Source organism: Vulpes vulpes, chromosome 13, assembly GCF_048418805.1.
Source record: "Vulpes vulpes isolate BD-2025 chromosome 13, VulVul3, whole genome shotgun sequence".
In the NCBI taxonomy this organism is placed as follows: Eukaryota; Metazoa; Chordata; class Mammalia; order Carnivora; family Canidae; genus Vulpes; species Vulpes vulpes.
Genome location: NC_132792.1, coordinates 115,594,717 through 115,609,315, shown reverse-complemented (window position 1 = coordinate 115,609,315; position 14,599 = coordinate 115,594,717). Strand labels below are relative to the sequence as shown.

Sequence of the window (14,599 nt, the reverse complement as noted above, 5' to 3'; positions counted from 1 at the left end):
TGTGGTCTCATCTGAGGCAGGGGATTCTCTTCCAACCTCACTGGTGGTTGGTGGAATCCATTTCCTTGCAGTCGTGGGAAACAAGGATGCCAGTTCCAGAGGCTGCACGCATCCCCTGTTGCATCACCTTCTCCAAAACATGGCAGTTTGTTTTTTCCAAGGCCCGTAGGATATGAACTCTTCCACTTCAAAATCTCTCTTGACTCTGTCCGTCTCCGATATCTGGACCCTCTTTTAAAGGGCTTGCTTGATTAGGTCAGGCCTACTCAAAATAATCTCATGATTAAGTCAAAACCCTCTGATTAGAGACCTCTGTTTTATCAGCAAAACCTCCTCACCTGCACGAGAGGGACCTGGGTCAGCGTGCGCAGAGCACATTGGGAGGAAGCACCGAGGAAGGGGAGGTGTAGGACGACGGGAAAGGGGATGCTGAGTGGCAAGGGCTTCCTTCCTGGTTTCACCCAGACCCTCACAGCCCTGGTGTGTCCTCTCCCAGCTGGGCCATGATGGGGCCTCGCCCGAGAGCTGCTGGCTGGTGGAGGAGCTGTGTCTGGCTGTGCCCACCCAGGGCACCAAGTACACATTGCGCTGCAACTGCTGGCTTGCCAAGGACCGAGGCGACGGTGTCACCTCCCGTGTCTTCGACCTCCTGGATGCCATGGTGGTGAACATTGGGGTGAAGGTATAGAGAGGGGTCTGGGAGTACATACTGCATGGCGAGGGCAGTATAGGTTGGGCTCCTAGAGCGGAAGGGGAGACAAAAGTGAGGGGAGCAGGAGACTCATCGCTAGGGCACTGGCTGGGGCTGCAGCCGGGTACACCAGCCACACTCACTTTGCTAGGAGCCAAGAGACTCCAGGCTCTTTGGGCTTGCTGCTATGTGACCTTGAGCAAATCACCTGGCTTCTCTGGGCCTTGGTTTTCTCATACAATATAGGGAAATAATGCTTTCCATCCTGTTCTGTGTGAGAGCTTGATGAGAACAAATCTTGCATCGTCGAGGAAGAGCTTTAAGCTCTTCATAGATGCACAGAGTCATTTTTTCCCCAAAGGCACCCTCAACACCCAAGGACAGTGATGGGGCAAGATAGCATTTGGGGGATACCATGTGCCTCGGGATCTTGCAGTGCAGTGAGAGCTGCCTGCATTAAGACCTTCTTCAAGGCAGGAGCTCTGAGCTCCTGTCCTGACTCCACCTCTCACTGGCCAAATGACCTGGAATAAAGTTGTGTAAACTCACAGGTCAGTGCTGGAGGCCTGAGTGCGGGGGCCCAAAGATACATGGCCAGTTGGTGGCTCTTATGACCCTACAGAAAAGCTATGGGGTCAAGATAATGCTCCAGCCCTTGTCTCTGTTCCTGAATCCAAACCAGTGGGCTATAGATTTAGGTCAGAAGGTGTCCCACAAAAGATAAGAAGAAATCACTCTGGATCTGAGTGTGCCCTGCTTATATTATATATGGAAACAGAAGGAAGAGCTGAATTTGGGGCTCTGAAAACCTTGACAGACAGCAGTGTGGATGCCTGCCCCTCCCCTGCTTGAGAGCCAGAACGCAGAACTTTCCACAGCATAGATCCACTCCCCTCCCTTACTCAGACATCTCCATCTGTGGCCAGACGGATGGTGTGGGTGAGCATACAGTTCATTTAGGGACCTCTGTCCTGACCCAGTTCCCAGCATGCGTGTGGGCGTGAGTGTGTCTGCATGCGTACCGCCACCCTCCCGGCTCCCCAGCACACAAGCACACCCCACTCGGTACAGCTGGTACAGCTGTATCTCCTTCTGAGCCCTTTAGTCTGTGGAAATGCAGACCCACGCCCCTATTATTCATGTTACAAAAGAACACAGGTTTATCCCTTTGCAAAGAACCACAGGGTTCTTTGGACTGGCCATCTCCCCAGGAGATATCAGACCAGAATTACAAAAGCTCCATTTCTGTGTCTCTTTCTGGAAACAACCTATTACCTAAAAAGAGATGGGTCTGTGTAAAAGAGAGAAAGATGGGCCCAGAGAACATGACAGTCTGGAGGGACTGGCCTTAAGGGGCCAGTCTCCATGGGGTCCCCAAAGCACTCATCTTGATTCTTTCTATTTTCCGTGCCTGTCTGAATAAGAGCAAAAAAGTGTCAGGCTCCTGCCTTCATGCCCAATATCTCCTCCTGCCACCACGATGCCGTGTTAAAGTCTGAGAGGGTTTTCTGGATAAAGCAAGAGGCTCTTCAGTCATTACCTGGGCAAACAAGTACTGAACTTGTCCTCTGGGCCGTGCCTATAAATACTACTTCTAACCTTCTGGTATCATGGCAAAGATTCTAGATGCAGCTTGGAAAGCACCCTGCATCCAGCATCCAATAGGCACGACGTCAGGGGCATGATCGCTGTGACAAATAACTTGGGTTCTGAGTTCAAGGGCAGTAGAGACATAGGGGGTAATGCAGTGTAGCAGCCACAAGGGGAAGGGAAGGGCCAGGTTTATTCAGAGGAGATGACCAGCCTGGCATTTCCTTGGCCGTGTGTGCAAACCTCTCCTGAGCCCTTGGGACCCATGCTAGTCCTTGGGCACCTGGCAGTAGGGAATAGAGTGGGAAGCCAGGACCAAAAGACCCTCCAGAACACAGGTAGAGGTGGCCTTTCTTGCTACAAGGCTGCCTCGGAAGAACCCGTGCAGGCACTGTCGCGAGAAAAGCAGGTAAGTGGAGACAGACAAAAGGAACGCATCCTCTTTGGAACAAACCTTAGGTCAAAAGGCAAAACCCCAACCTGGAGAGCAGATCACGGACGCGGTGGTTGTCCTAATTCACAAGTGATTAGAGCCAGAGCTCCTTCCAGTGTCACTGCTCATGGATGCTCAGGGTGGGGATGCTGGCGGTGCACTAAGCAGGCATGGGTCTGGAATCGCTGCTTCCTGACCCACAGTGCATGGCAGGCCCGGCGTGGGCCCCAGGGTGAACTGTCTATGACTCTCACAGCTCTGCAAAACCTTTATCCCTGTTCCTCAGTGGAGAAAGCAGAGGCTGAGCCGGGTAGGGGAGCTCAACAAGGTGGCAGACCCTGAGCACAAATGGCATGCTGGGTGGCTCCAGAAGCCACTCTCCTGCCACCACGTGCTGCTCAGTTGCAGGAGCTCAGGCTGGGGCTTGATTGGCAAAGACGTTGATGAGTGCTGGGACTCAAAGTCACGCTTCTAACACACACACGTTCTCTGTCAGGAGCTGAACCCCTCTCTAGCACCCAGCTGGACACAGCCAGAGACGCAGAGCTACAAGGCGTTAGCCGTTGATCAGAGGAAGGGGGCCTTGTCCAGATCGCCGAGCTGGGAGGTGCCCCGGGGGAGAGCGAGGCAGGCCTCGGCTCAGGACCCGCATCCCTCTTTCCCGGCAGGTGCTCTATGAGATGACGGTGTGGACGGGTGATGTGGTCGGTGGTGGTACCGACTCCAACATCTTCATGACCCTCTATGGCATCAACGGCAGCACAGAGGAAGTGCAGCTGGACAAAAAGAAGGCCAGGTATCCAGAGGTGCCTCTGCCCCTTGCCCCTCTGCACATCCAATCCACCAGCCTCCAGTCCTGCCCCGCCTCAATCACACTGCTTTCCTCTGCTTCCCCTCCTACCCTGGCGCCCTCTAGCCTCATGCCCTTGTGTGATTCCTTCCTCCTAAAAGGCTCTCCATCCATTCTCTTCTGTCTCAGGAACTTTCTCTTTCAGGGGCCAGCTCAAATCTACCTCATCCAGGAAGCCTTCTTTGATCAGCTCAGCCCACAATACCCCCCTTCCTTTATTTCTTTCTTCCTTCCCTCCCTTCCTTTCCCTTCCCTCTCTCCCTTTTTTTCTCCCTCTGTCACTTAAACATATTTGCTGTACGGTCTGTGTATTAGTTGATGGCACGGTATCATCATGAATCCCCTGCTTTCACTCCCTGTGCCGTGGTGATTGAAGATGCTTGCATTAGGGGAAGCTGAGTGAAGCGGATACAGAAACTGTCCGATTTTTGCAGCTCTCCTATAAGTCGAAAATGATTGCCAAATGGAAAGCTAAAAGAAGTTTTTGAATATTAAAAAAAAGTGATTGGACACTTAGTCTAGGGTAGGCACTGTCTCAGACCCAGGAGACAGGACAACCAGGAGGAGAAAGAAGATCCCCGAACTCACACAGAGTGACACCAGAGGGAACTGCAGCAACAGCAGGAACACCCGAATGACCTTCTTGCGCACCAGGCATCGCTCCGAACCCACTGAGTGTACTGACAGAGTTCCTCCTCCCTGCAGCTCTAGGAGGACCATTATTATCGTCCCCCTTTTGATAAGAGAGAACTGAGACACAGTGAGGTGAAGTCGTGCTGTTGAAGATCTCATGAGCAGCAGGCTGTGGCACTGGGAGCTGCACCTGCGGGGCCCCCCAGTCCTAAGCATTAGGTTCCACTGCCCCTTAAGGGGTCAGATGACGATAAAGGTGGCCCTCCTATAGTGCTCACTGTTGGCACCTTTCACTGAATTTCTGATACAGACAGGTCAGGGTTTGGGCTGGTTTTTGGTGTTCAGCCGTTGTCCCCCACGCCATCCCTGGCCCTGATATGTGGTTGGGCATCAGAGTGAAGGTGACCCGGAGTCCAAGCTGGCGGTATGGACCAAGTCCCGACCACTGTCTGCCTTCTGGTGCTCAGGCCATAGTCTGGCCTCCCGGGATGCTTGCTGCAGAAGTGGCGGGGCACGCTTCTGTCATCCTATGTGGCCTAGCTGCTCTCTCCTTGGACTCTCATGCTCTTTCATGCTCTTTTAGTCTTTGCCTCTATGCTCTGGCCCTAAGCTCCGTCCAACCCCAAAGTTCTATGGGGTTGATTTTTTAAAAATTAATTATCCCGCATCAATATCCCACCTTATTTCCCAGATGTATGCAGACCTAATTGCTGGTGGGAGACATAGGCACCATTTTCTGGCAGTAATTGAATTCCAGAAGTGTTGCTTGAGAGTCACATTATCATATGACCATATTGTAAATGATTTGAGGCACCTTTTAAAGGATTTGGTTTTTCTCCATAAAGACTTGTTTTGTGCTGAGAGCCATCCTTCCTTAACCACTCTGGTTTGCAAACTCAAGGCTCTTACCCAAGGCAAATATTGCCTTATTTCATTTACAAGTGGCTCTGTTTGACCTGTGCTGTGTTTTGAGTGTCAACATCTTGGCTTAGGGACCTGGAAGTAAGACTCACTGGGCTTGTGACATGCGCACAGCCTGTCATTGTGCAAGAAGACGCTTCCCCCAGGAAATGGTGTGTGACCAGATAGGAACCAGAAACGTGCATGCGTACACACAGGAGGTATTATGTGGGTTTGCTGGCTGCAAAACTGCCCTCTTGCCAAATGCTATACCCAGAAGCCAAAGTCCATAGCAATCCACTCACCCCACTCCTCAGCTGAAGTCCCCAACTTCTTATCTTGCCACTTTGGGGAAAATGGTTCTGGTAAACTAATTCACACTGAGATCCTGGTGAATTAATGTGGCATCCAAAAAGATAGCATCCTCAAAAGGTAATGTGTAAACCAAGGAATGAGTCTCTAGTGGCAGAATTTGAGTCAAGTGGTGTCCCATAGGGATAGGTGCCACTTTTAGACGTCTCTGCTATTTTTGTGTGTGGCTTTTTTTTAGGGAAGTCAGTGCCCATAAGGAATCATTCCTAGGCCCAGTAGAGACCTCATGCCCTGGTAGATTCCTTGTTCTGGAAGCAAAGAGAATTCAGATTTCTGTTGGGTCTGCCCAAAAGAGTGGCCCCATGGATTTTACTAGCCCTCAGTGCAAAGAAGATGAGGAGCTGATCCCAAGGGACTGCCAGCAGAGGGAAGAGCCCAGTGGGGCTCCAGTTACTGTATCATGAGGCAGTTAGGAACTATTGGACCAGTGACCATGGCCAGGGCTTTGATAAGCTGGTAAGTTTTGTATCTTTATCACTTGGGAACTCACACGACCCAGTTGGCATTCATGCTCTGAGAATGGAGAGGGCCCATCTCTGGGGACTTCACGGGAAGGAGAGTTGTTAGGGAGGCTGAGTCCTTCTCTCAGTCAGGCTCAGAGACAAGCTCAGGGGACAGAAGAGGAAGGCAGGCTGCCTTTGAGGGCACCCAGGTCAGGCAGTTGGTGAGTCCCAGCCCCCACTGCTGGGTCAGCCCTCCTGACACATCATCTTCAACCTGGAGGCCATGCTTTATAAGGGCATTGGAGGATTTGAACATGCACCAGGCCTGACCATGGCACTTGAGGATGACAGGTACTTAGAATCTGTTTGAAATTCCTTTGACTTTGGTCTGCGCTCAAACCACTGCAAAGATGCTCGTGCAGTATGGATGCAGGCAGGTGGATTCAGCTCCCTGTTGCCTCCTTATGTCTCATGGGGGCATGAGCCCTGTTCACTTATCTTAATGGTCCCAGAGGAGGGATCTGAGGAGCCAGGAACTGTTGGTTCTGCCTTTGACCCCCCACCCACCCCCGCCCCCCGGGCACGTCAACACCCGTGGACACTTACACCACCACTGAGGCAGTGGTCCGGCCACTCACCAATCCCTAGAGCTCCCCCTATGCTCCTTCCCTGTTCAAGGGAAGTCTGCCCCTCTGCCCCCTATGGTCCCACAGTGCTCCATCCATGCCCCTTGGGGATGTGAGAAAAATGTACTACTAATCTAGTGGCTTCAACCAACAGGAATGTATTCTCTCACATTCCCTGAGGCCAGAAATCTGAAGTCAGTATCACTCGGTGGAAATCAAGCCCAGCCATACCTCCCTTCAAAGGCTCTGGGGGAGAATCCATTCCTTGCCTCTTCTGGCTTCTGGAGGCTGACCTACATCCTTGGTTTGTGGCCACATCTCTCCAGTCTTCAAGGCCAGTGTCTTCTAATCTCTCCCTACTCCATCTTCACATCACCTCCTCCTTTGTGTATGTGTCAGATCTCTCTTTGCCTCCCTCTTATAAAGACACTTGTGACTGCACTAAGGGCCACCTTCGGGGCACTTGGGTGGCTCAGTGGTTGCGTGTCTGCCTTCGGCTCAGGGCATGATTCTGGGGCCCTGGGATTGGGTCCTGCATCCGGCTTCCTGCATGGAGCCTGCTTCTCCCTCTGCCTGTGTCTCTGCTTCTCTCTGTGTGTGTCTCTCATGAATAAATAAACAAAATCCTAAAAAGGGGGGGGCACCCTCTTGGGGAGGGTAATTTGTCCGCTTACCACAGGGACTATGACATGGATCTGAAAACCTTGTTATATAAGGAACAGTTGCAAGTTCCAGGGACATTTAAAAAATTTTTTTAATGTTTATTGTGAAATATGAGTGGGGATAGATGTCCTCTTATGATCTATATAGTTCAGCAACCTCATGTCTCTTTGACAGAAACTAATTAATTGTATCCAGCCCATCCATTCATATACATGCAACAAACATAACATCATAACCTATATATGTACATAAATCGTAAATACAGAGCAAAACCTATTCAGTCACCCCCAGGCCAGGAATTGAACATTGCAGTTCACTGTACCTCTCCACCCCTAGAAGTAAACATTATCTTTGCTTTTAAGGTAGATACCTTTTTGCTTTCCTTTATGGTTTTATCCCTACCCTGTGTGGGCCTCCCTAAACAATTAGCTTCCATTTAGTCTGGATTTCAGTGTTATGGAAGGGAGTCAGCTTTCAGGTATTCTTTTATGTCCTGTTTCTTTCCACATTAGGATTTTCAGATTTCTCTGAGCCACTAAGTGTGGCTGTGATTTGCTCATTTTCACAGCTGCCTAGTATTCCATTGGTGAGGCCTAGAGAAGAGAGGGCAGTGGCCTGTGGCACAGGACTGGGGAGGGAAGAAGAGACACCAAATGTGTCCACACTGTTGACAATGACAAAATTAACGCTGGTAGGCAGAGCTGGGGCCAGTGAGGGGAGGCCCAGCTCAATGCAAACAAAACATATTAGGAGTTGGCCACAGCTGTCCAGAGAGGGAAAGAGCTGCCCCAGGATGACATGGGGCCCATCACTGGAGGTGACTAGATGGCCATTGGTAGAGAGAGTCCAGCCTGGGAGCAGTTTGGACTAGCCTGAAGCTGCAGCCAAGGTTCTGATCCCAGCCCTTCCTGAGACCCCCAGCCATGCCTCTAAGAGCACAAAGGTAGACTGCCTAAGCAGCTGCCCCAGCAAGGAGGGCTCTGGACCCCACACCTTTCTTCCCGGTCTTCCAGACAGCCCCTTCACAGGCTCCCAACCCACAAATCTTCTGCAGCTTCTTAGCAATGTCTAAAATTCTTCCAGTAAATAGTTACTTTTTCACACTAAATCTCTGGCCCTGGTTAGCTCTCCAGTTCTTCTATGTCCCAGAGACCAGTCAGTGAGTGGGTGCTAGGCCCTTTCCCAAGGACGGCCTTTGTTGGGGATGGTGGGGAACAGAACGGAAGCAGCATAGGAAGGGATTGAGACACAGCCAAAGGTTGCACTCCCCAAATGCCATATCTTCAGCTGTTGAGTAGAGGCTCCTCTGAGCAGATGAGCAGGGCAAACCCTGGATCACTTTGAAAGCTCTATTTTTCTGAGCCAGAAACAAGAGGACCTGGATCAGAGGCTGACCACCTCTCCCAAGGTGGTCCTTTGATGTGGGAGTTCTACTTCGTGTTGGCTGAGGTGTCTCAGGGGATCTGGGGCAGCAGGAAAGAGGGGGCTAGAGAATCATGGAGGGATGAGGGGCCATGGAGGGGCCTTTGCTTCAGATGCAGGCCTCTTACCCTGAGGAAAGGGGGTCCATCCATGTGTAATTGTGGTCTAGCCTATAATAAAGGGTGAAGGGGGCAGAATCACCCACTCTTGAGTCTTCTAGAGGGAAAGCTTATTTCTTTCTCCCTTTGATACCTGCCCCACCCTAAAATCTCCATAAAACACAAAGCAAATAATTCTAAAGTTCCTTTGATCTGCAAAATTATGCACACCTGGTGAGGAATCGACTAGTTGGAAGACTATTTGAGAGAATCCCCAATAGGTGATATGAACTTGACAAGGGGACTTGTGAGCACCTCCTCCTAGTTTCCACAGGACCAGAAGGACAGGCAGGGCTTACGTTCGAGCAGGAGGGATTTAGGGCAGACTGCTGGGAGAATGTTTTCACTTCTAATAATCATAAAATACACATGAGGAAGTCATCAAAAAGGATTAGGCCTGTGTTCCACCACTGCCTCTAAGACAAGGAGTAGTTCTTGGTTTGCAGCATTTTCAGTCCCAGCCCCGCTGGCTATGGCCTCTGTTTTTAAAAATATGTCTTTATACAAGGAAGCACAAATGCCATGCCACATCCTATCTTCAGTACCAATTGCATTATCCCCAGGGGCTTATCAGCATCATCATCTGGAATCAGTCAGCAGTCAGGCAATCAGCACTGAAGGTTGCATTATACATGTAGCAAGGTAGGAAGAGCAGTAAGAAATCGAGATAGAGCATCTCTGAGATGATGAGATCACTCAGCAGAAAAACAGTGATAGTAGCGAAAGCACTATGACCTTCTATTTGTCTGCCACTTAATAGTTGTCGGTAGCATTACCCGATCTAAGGCCCCACTGCATTTAGTTTTGCAGGTTATGTATAGAAAAATGTGAAGGGTACCATCTAGAGTTGAGCAATGGACAGCCTGCCCCACCGTTTGTGGCAGCCCTGTCATTCCTAGAATCTCACTTAAAGCTTTGCAGGTATGGAGTTCCTTTCACTTTTGCAGTTGATTTCACATTCATTTGGTCCTCCTGACAGCTTTGGGAGGTGCAGGACCAGTGTCATTTCCCCCCAGACTAAGGATGAGGAAATCAAGTCCTAGAGAGAAGCGTAGACAGCTCTAAGTGGCTAGCAGAGTGAGATTAGGACCCAACTGGGTTGGTGCAGGGCCATTGCTATCAGCTAAATTCACTCAAGTCAGTCTTTCAGGAACACATCTGAGGTGCAAGAGACAGACTACTGGGGAGTCACTGGGCGCCTTCCCTCTGCCCCTTCACCTTGGCCTGACCCCTTGCCATAGCCAGTGTCCTCACTTCATGCACCACTTCTTTTCCCCCAGATTTGAGCGGGAGCAGAATGACACCTTCATCATGGAGATCCTAGATATTGCTCCATTCACCAAGATGCGGATCCGAATTGATGGCCTGGGCAGCCGGCCTGAGTGGTTCCTGGAGAGGGTAAAATGTCTTCCTTCCACCTGCTGCCCCGCCCTTCTCCCTGCTTTTCTGGGTTATCGGTGGACCTGGCTGAAGAGCAGATGTCATCTGGTGTGCCTTTGGGCGTGAATTATCCAGAGAACAGGGTTTTACTTATGTGTGTCAGCATGCGCTGTCAGTATAATGTGGACAGAGATTGAGTGTGCGCTTCTTGGAGGAGGTGGATTGGGAGAATTGAGAGAGGAGCAGCAGAACTTGGGCAGCCGAGTGCTACTGGTGGGCACGTCGGGCTGGACAGCAGAGGGCATTAGGTGCCCCTGTGAGCACATGTGAGGTAGCTGCCTCTTTTTCCATCTTGGGCTCTGCTCTCCTGGATTCAGTCCTTGAATGTCCCAGCCACCAAAGGCTATTTGTCCCGAGTCCCTGCAGGCTCCTACTCCCCTGTGCAGACATTAGTGGATTTTTCTTGAGCCAACAATATGGTTCCCACACCAAGGACAACCTGGCCTGCTTTAGGTATCTGTGGCTGTTAGTGTTTGGGTTGATCCATCTTTCTGTCATTCATTCAACAGATGTTTCTTACATATGATGACAGGTGCCTCTCAGAACATGTTTGGATGAATTACCCATTCCCAAATCCCCAAACTAAGGTTATCACAGCAGGGGCTTCAGAACTTGTGCAAGGCTTACAGCGCAGGGTCTTTGTCCCAGAGAGTCTAAGTCAGAAGAATCTCCTTGGGTCTGGAATCATAAGTCCCTGGGGTAAAGCCGAGGGGGCTGCATTATTAGCAGGTGGACAACTGGTGGAGGTGAGGGAGGGTGTTCCCACACTGACTCTTCTCACCCAGATCCTCCTGAAGAACATGAACACCGGAGACCTGACCATGTTCTACTATGGAGACTGGCTGTCCCAGCGGAAGGGCAAGAAAACCCTCGTGTGTGAAATGTGTGCTGTCATCGATGGGGAGGAGATGATGGAGTGGACCTCCTACACTGTCTCAGTCAAGACCAGTGACATCCTGGGTGAGTCAGGGCATCCCCTCCCACCTATCAGGCTCATATCCCCCTACCCTTTCCCTTCCTCAAATTCTGGCTCAGACCTGGGGCTCCGGTCAGGCTCTCATTTTCCTTTGGCTGACCTTCCAAATGTTAGTCAATGCAAGTCCTTTCCACCATGGGTCACTTTCTGTCCAGACAAAGCATTTCTTCTCAGTGACTGAACTGGCTCTGTCCCTCCTCCCTCAAGGAGGTCTAGGAGAACCTGATGAGACACTATGGTCAGCACTTTTGAAAACTATGTGGGAGCGTGACTCATGACCCTATCTTCCTGCTGTTGCCTCATGCTCTCACCCAGGTGCTGCGCATTTCATATGCCCTTGGGCTCCTTTCCACATCTGTTGCTTGGCAATCATCTTCTGTGTGCCACCTTTGGCCTGGGGTCCTAGGATGGAGAGAGGACCCTGGGCCCCTGTGAGTCTGACATCCTGGTGGAGCAATGACAGTGCAGCTCTGACAGTGGTCTGCACAGGAGCTGGAGAACCCAGAAAAGGGTGCCTTACCTACCTGGGGGTCAGGGATAAAGGTCATGGAGGGCTTCCCAGAAGTGATACCAAAGTCTAGAGCAGAAGGACAAACAGAAGCCACTGAGGCAGATGGAACACCTGCTGAAGGGCCTTCCAAGCAAATATCCCAGTGTGTGCAAAGGTCTGAGGTTGAGAGGGAACACACTCTCATGGAGGCAGTGTCTCCTGCCTACCTTTCTCTATATCTCTATAACATGTTCTCCAGGAGCTGTTGCAAGGAATGTGACAAATTCATTCACACTGATTATAAATTACTAGTGAGAGATTAACTCATTGCCCCTAATAGCCTACATTTTCAACAGAGAAGCATTTAGCCAAAGAAATTAAGCTCTCATGCTAGAATCTCAGGCATAAGTGATGGGTCAGTATAGTGGGTGCATTTGTTGGCACCTCTCTTCTTCCTTTCTCCTAACAGTGGAGCCTTTACTCTTTTTGCTAAAAGTTCCAAGTTTCCACATGTTTTCCACCCCTTTATCCCTCATGATATGTTCCCAGAAAGTAGTTGGTAAGTCCCTTGATAACTGTAGGGTGTGTGTGTGTCATGAAAGCTTCATGGAACCGCCTCTCCCAGAAGCACTTTCTTTTTAACTAAGGTCAATACATCTATTTGGCTTAAGCAAATGATGTGAAGCTCTAGTATAGACTGTCAACCAGGGGTAGATCTGGGGAACAAGGGACTTTCCTATTTCCTTCTGAACCCAGATTGTGTGAGAAGGAGCCTGGATTTCTTCATGGCATACCTTGTAAGTATGGGTTTCCCCAGAAATACATGAGTTCTTGAACTAAACCACTCACACTTGCTAACCAGGACTCCAGTTAGCCCGATAGCATTGACAAGGTACAGATACCAGGTGAAGGATTTAATTGGAGACCCAGGAGCCTAAGGAAAGTAACCAGACCTTTCCAACCTCCACCCTGGCCTCATCAACACTAAACTTCCCATGCTCCAAAGAAGGCAGCATGAAAACCAGAGCAAGTGGGCTGTGTGTTGGAGAAGCAAGGACATGGAACTCTTATCTTGTGCATTCCCTAGGAGCAGGCACCGATGCCAATGTGTTCATCATCATCTTTGGGGAGAACGGGGACAGCGGAACCCTGGCCCTGAAGCAGTCAGCCAACTGGAACAAGTTTGAACGAAACAACACAGACACATTCAACTTCTCCGACATGCTGAGCCTAGGCCACCTCTGCAAGCTGAGGGTCTGGCATGACAACAAAGGTAGATCCTCTCCTGAGCAGATCTCAGCTCTCCACCATCCCCCTGGCGGCATATTGACCCTTCTACCCCAGGGTGGCAGGCAACTAAAAACTGTTGATTGCCACCATTTTGATACATCCAGCAGTTAGAAAATGTCCTGTGTTTCTAGACAGATATTAGAAATCAAGCTTAGTTTCTAACTACACCATAGTCTTGTTCATTACTCTTTCCCTAATGCCTATCACATTGACTGTACTATAGTAGGGACTTAATATGATTTTAATGGAATTTATTTATAGCCACGTTTCACTCTCTTAGATCCATTCCTGATTTTTTTTCATGCCTTAGTCACAGTAAACCCACATTTCTCTGGAATCATTTCCCCCCATGCCTTAATACTTTCAAGAATTAAGTCCTGGCCATGAATCTCGGGGTCGTGACGAGGTCCACTAATACCAGCTTCCCCCCTACCCTTGCCCATAATGCTAACTATGCATATATCTAAACTGTCTTATTTTTCTTGATGCATTTTTCTTCTATGCAAAAACTTGACAGCCAATCCTTCTGTATCTCCTCGCTGTCAAAAGAAAAGGGAGGCAGCTCAGCACCGCGGACAGCTCCCGACAGGTCCGGCTACATTTGTTACCGCTACCTTGGTTTAGGTGGCATGCTCTTCAAAAAGCTTGATTCCTCCCTTGGATAACTGAAGACTATATATGATGACCGTGGTCCCATAATGGCTCCTGGACTTAAAGAAGCCCTGGGGCACCAATGTTATCCCCTTGTAGGCAGAGAAGTGGGCCTCCTCCCCTCTGGCCAGATGTTGGATCTGAAAGCAGGGAAAAGAAGAGGTCTCTATCCTCACTCAACCCAGGTGGTTGGGATACTAGGGTCAGGAGAGGTACAGGGAAGTCCAGGTTCTGTGCCTAGCTTCCTCTTTATAGTAACTTTCTCCTCCATAGATGGAAGCTTAAATGTTAATATAAGCCAAGACAGCTAAATATGTCCTTAAGCTCTCTCTCTCTCTATGCCACATTTTTTTCATAGTTAGTTTAAAAATATTCAAGCTACATTATGCTTCCCTTGCATAGCAATTTATGAGGACAAAAATATTTCATTTGAGAGCTTTCCACACAAAAAAGTTGTGATGCCACAGAAGTTACAAACGTTTAGTTAACTTAATAACATGGCAATCGTCTCTTTCCTTGAATCTACCTTTCCATCTTTTTTTTGTTTATCCAATAATATTTTATGAAAAATGTTAAGGATGCACAAAAGTGAAGGAAATTGTATAATGAACTTCCACATACCCATCACATAGATTCAACAATTATGATTTGTCATACCTGCTTTCCCCTTTTCACTTTTCCTTTTTCTTTCTTAATTTCTTCTTGATTGCTGGATGATATAAAACCAAACCCTAACTTCACATTACCTCATCCCAAACATATTCAGGATATTTCCCTTTGAAAAATGGGCATTTTAAAGTAAAACCCAATGACACTATCACAGTTAACAGTGATTTCCTTGTGTCATCCAATTCCCACTCCATATGCGAATTTCCTTAACATAAAAAATGCCTTTGTACTTTTGGGTTTGCTTGAATCTGGATGCAAACAAGGTTCACATACTGCATTTAGCTGCCATCTCCCTTCAATCT

The 14,599-nt window shown here is 49.2% G+C and overlaps 1 protein-coding gene across 1 annotated transcript in view; it reads left to right on the top strand.

Moving 5' to 3' along the window:
• The window catches only part of LOXHD1 (lipoxygenase homology PLAT domains 1), a 163,314-nt gene that overhangs the window by 130,842 nt on the left and 17,873 nt on the right, over window positions 1–14,599 (top strand). The window contains exons 33-37 of the mRNA XM_072732287.1: window positions 497–682; window positions 3,383–3,510; window positions 10,062–10,179; window positions 11,007–11,181; window positions 12,775–12,960. Coding sequence (XP_072588388.1) covers window positions 497–682; window positions 3,383–3,510; window positions 10,062–10,179; window positions 11,007–11,181; window positions 12,775–12,960 — 793 coding nt within the window. The remainder of the gene's footprint in view (window positions 1–496; window positions 683–3,382; window positions 3,511–10,061; window positions 10,180–11,006; window positions 11,182–12,774; window positions 12,961–14,599) is intronic.